This window comes from Amblyomma mixtum, chromosome 10, assembly GCF_055824585.1.
Source record: "Amblyomma mixtum isolate Tamu chromosome 10, ASM5582458v1, whole genome shotgun sequence".
NCBI classification, from domain to species: domain Eukaryota; kingdom Metazoa; phylum Arthropoda; class Arachnida; order Ixodida; family Ixodidae; genus Amblyomma; species Amblyomma mixtum.
This window is the reverse complement of record NC_143021.1, coordinates 72933585-72936625: the sequence shown is the minus strand read 5'-3', so window position 1 is coordinate 72936625 and position 3041 is coordinate 72933585. Positions and strand designations below refer to the sequence as shown.

The 3041-nt window shown below is 44.0% G+C and overlaps 1 protein-coding gene across 2 annotated transcripts; it reads right to left on the bottom strand.

Moving 5' to 3' along the window:
- LOC149326109 (uncharacterized) lies at nucleotides 1–2758 on the bottom strand. 2 transcript variants are annotated; one of them, XM_089563397.1, is made up of 6 exons: nucleotides 2433–2758; nucleotides 1960–2072; nucleotides 1622–1678; nucleotides 1359–1509; nucleotides 1092–1242; nucleotides 1–714 (listed from the first exon to the last, which is right to left on the bottom strand). In XM_089563397.1, the coding sequence occupies exons 3-6, from the start codon at nucleotides 1665–1667 to the stop codon at nucleotides 691–693; spliced, it is 372 nt and encodes a 123-aa protein (XP_089419523.1). In that variant the 5' UTR covers nucleotides 1668–1678; nucleotides 1960–2072; nucleotides 2433–2758; the 3' UTR covers nucleotides 1–690. The 2 variants fall into 2 exon arrangements, with proteins under 2 accessions (XP_089419523.1, XP_089419521.1); XM_089563395.1 differs by lacking the exon at nucleotides 1960–2072 and having other exon boundaries at nucleotides 2433–2753.
- Between the last annotated feature and the right edge of the window lie 283 nt (nucleotides 2759–3041).

Genomic DNA, 3041 nt, shown 5'->3' with positions numbered 1-3041 from the left:
ACACGAAAAGCGCTAATAGACGTCTAAAAAAAGTCTCGGAAGAAAAAGTTTGACATCTAAAAGAAGTTTCATCTAAGCAGTTTTTTAGACTTAGACGTCTACTAGCCCTCTATTAGCTCTGCTAACGCTACGCTTGTATACGGCTAGAAAACTTCTGAGGTAGAACTTTTTTAGAATTTTTTTAGACGTTCCTTTTTTTTCCGAAATGGGTGCCTGTAATATCTTACGCATTTCAAGACTGATTTTTAGTGCTGCCTTTAAACCCTCTAAAGCTTTAAAAATGTTATAGTTCATTTTTCTTGTATACACTCAAAAATGAACTCAAAGCTGATTTGCAAACACCCGAAAAATGAGCACACTTTTCAGTCACTGCATTACTCTTTATTGAATCCAGTGCATACACCCACACAAAAAAAGAAAGGGACCAGGAAATTAATGTTAGAAGCCATGGAGGAGGTAGCTTCACTGGTTTGGCTGACGTTGCAACGGTAAGCACTTGGATGGCGGGAAAGTGTCGAGCAGCAACCAATTGTTAAATCAAAAATTCATTCGGCCCCGGGCCTTGTTCACAACGGATGCGTTGATGAGAAAAGTTGCTGTGATGTGGACGGCAATGAAGAGATCGCTAGGTGTTCCAAACATCGCTTTTCTTGCAAGGAGGATGCCAACTAGACGGTATACAAGGGGAAGTCAAATCCAGCTCTGTTCAGCAGCCTGCAGAAGTGAAAAATATTAGAGTAACCAAAAGCACAGTCAGTCAGGTGCATGTAGAATGGCCAATGAGGAGTCGGAAGCAAATAAGACCAGGAAATGGCAAGGAGTGACAGAACAGGCAATAAAATAAGCTAACCAAAAACATATATGCATATGATGTCATTGCAAGCGGCATTTCAGCAGAGTGCTACGGCTCACCATAAACTCAAGAAGTAAACCACTGTGGAGGCCAACCACTGTGGAGAGAAGCAAAATTCAAACAGCGTGCATGGACACTGAAAGCCAAGCAGTCAATAGCAAGTGCACTGCCTTACTGCGATGCACACTGTACTCACAGAACCTCCTAAGCTGCATCTCGCAAACAGGCTTTCTCTTACCTGAAAGAAGTGGCTGATGGTTGCCATCTTGCACCGTCGCACGAAACCATAGAAGAGATGCTGCTGTCCTGGTAATACCTGCATCACTTCAGTATACACAAGAGATGCGTTAAATCTTGGACCTAACCTTGACAGCCACACAGGGGCACATCTGAAAGATAAGACAAATAAAAGTGCGTGTATATAAGGCTCTTAACACTGCATTGCCAAACAAGCCCTTTCTAATCTGTACGATGAAGCTCAAACAGCGGGCAAGAGATTACTTACACCACTGCACAAGAAGCATTTGTCCAGATTCCCACCTCAGAACTGAAACAATCTCCAGACCAAGTCTTCTGAACAACCAAGTACAAGGTGCTGCGATTAATTTGCGTGAAACTAGACCAGGTCCTTGCTCCTCCGGCCAACAGTTGGGGTCCTAAAGGACAAACACATAATGGGGCTTGTGGAATGAACATTAGCAAACAGCCTAGACCTATACAAGAAATCATGAAGTGAAAGAAAAGGTGTCAGCTGCAAAGCGTGCTTACCAAAACTTGAGAAGTTGAGCAGGCAAGGAGGTCCTCTGAAAACCATTGTTGAACAGCCTGTACCCAAAACGAAATGCACACAGTGAAGCAGGGACAACGCCAGCTGTGCATGGCGCAATGGTTTCCCAAAAAATAAAAGCTGCCACGCCTGCAAAGAGCCGTAGTACTTCACTGCACTGTCAAACAGCCGGCACACATACAGAGCAGCACCACTGAGTAAACTACCTTTGTGCCGGGGCTCTCAATCGTAATGAAATAAAAGCTTGACAGGACAGGACAGGTCCTTCGTGCCCTATGCCTTCAGTTTTAACAATGTACCGACTAGCCCAAACAAATACCTTAGTGAAGATAACCAAAGCCTTTTTAACGGGAGTTTCACTGACGGCAATCACAGCAAGGAGAATTGGAGCACACAGGTGGCCAGATGAGAGTCCTTGGCAAGAATAAAACCCTGCCAGAATGCAATAGAGCACAGACTTTAATCAATGTCTAGGAAAAAAATCGCGCCTTATCAACGTACGCTTAAACAAAGCTGGTTGGTTTGAAGCTTTGTCACGTTCACATTGTCACCGCCTTGGTAAAGAAAGTAACTCGCATAGCCTAGCTGTATCCACTTAACAAAAGCTCAAATAGCACTTTGGTATGTAAAGCACTGGCTGATACTGTTTTGTGATTTGTAAACCAAAGGAGTGACACACTAGCCGACCGTTCAATCAGGCGCGTTAGCCGACCGTTCAATCAGGCGCGTCAGAGGCTTAGCTAAAGCAAGGCCGACACTTTCACCACAGAAAAGAAATGGAAGGTTACTTACTTTTGCGGAAAACGAGGCTCACATCTCAGTGCAAAACTGGTAGTGAACGATACCGCAGAAAAAGGGGAAACTGCGAACTGCAGCGGCGTCAAGTGCCAACCAGCGCGGAAAAAAGTGCGCAGCGAAACGTACAACGTACGCAGCATCCACTTCGCGCGCGTAGCTATCGCTAGCCTCTGCAACGCCAAATGAAGTACTAAATTTCTAAACGTAAAAATAAACAAATCATCAAAGAACCAAAAAAAACAAACAAACTGAATCTAATACTTTCATGTAAAACTAAGCACTTGCAGCTTGCACTAAGATTTATTTCCGCTTGAAACGGTTAAAACCACTTTGGCAAACTAGCCATATGAACTAGCCTGCATGGATGGATGTATGGATGGATGGATGGATGGATGGATAGGAGCGCCCCCTTTGAAACGGGGTGGTGGCAATTGGCACCATGCTCAGCTTTTCTTTATTTATTATTTTTTTGTTTACTGTGTTGGCAATTCTCATTAAGATTCTCCATCACCTTTGCCTACGGTTTCCTACTATTCTAACCTTATGCCACATCTCTGCTTTTCAGCCACCAATCCTCCAATCGCTTTTTGCTGACTTCCACTG

Bases quoted from the DNA above. Each gene is read 5' to 3' on its own strand.
- LOC149326109 (XM_089563397.1), bottom strand. From the start codon at position 1,667: ATGGTTTTCAGAGGACCTCCTTGCCTGCTCAACTTCTCAAGTTTTG. The intron at 1,243-1,358 runs GTAAGTAATCTC...CTTATCTTTCAG, and splicing joins AATGCTTCTTGTGCAGTGGT to ATGTGCCCCTGTGTGGCTGT. The intron at 715-1,091 runs GTAAGAGAAAGC...TCACTTCTGCAG, and splicing joins CCATCAGCCACTTCTTTCAG to GCTGCTGAACAGAGCTGGAT.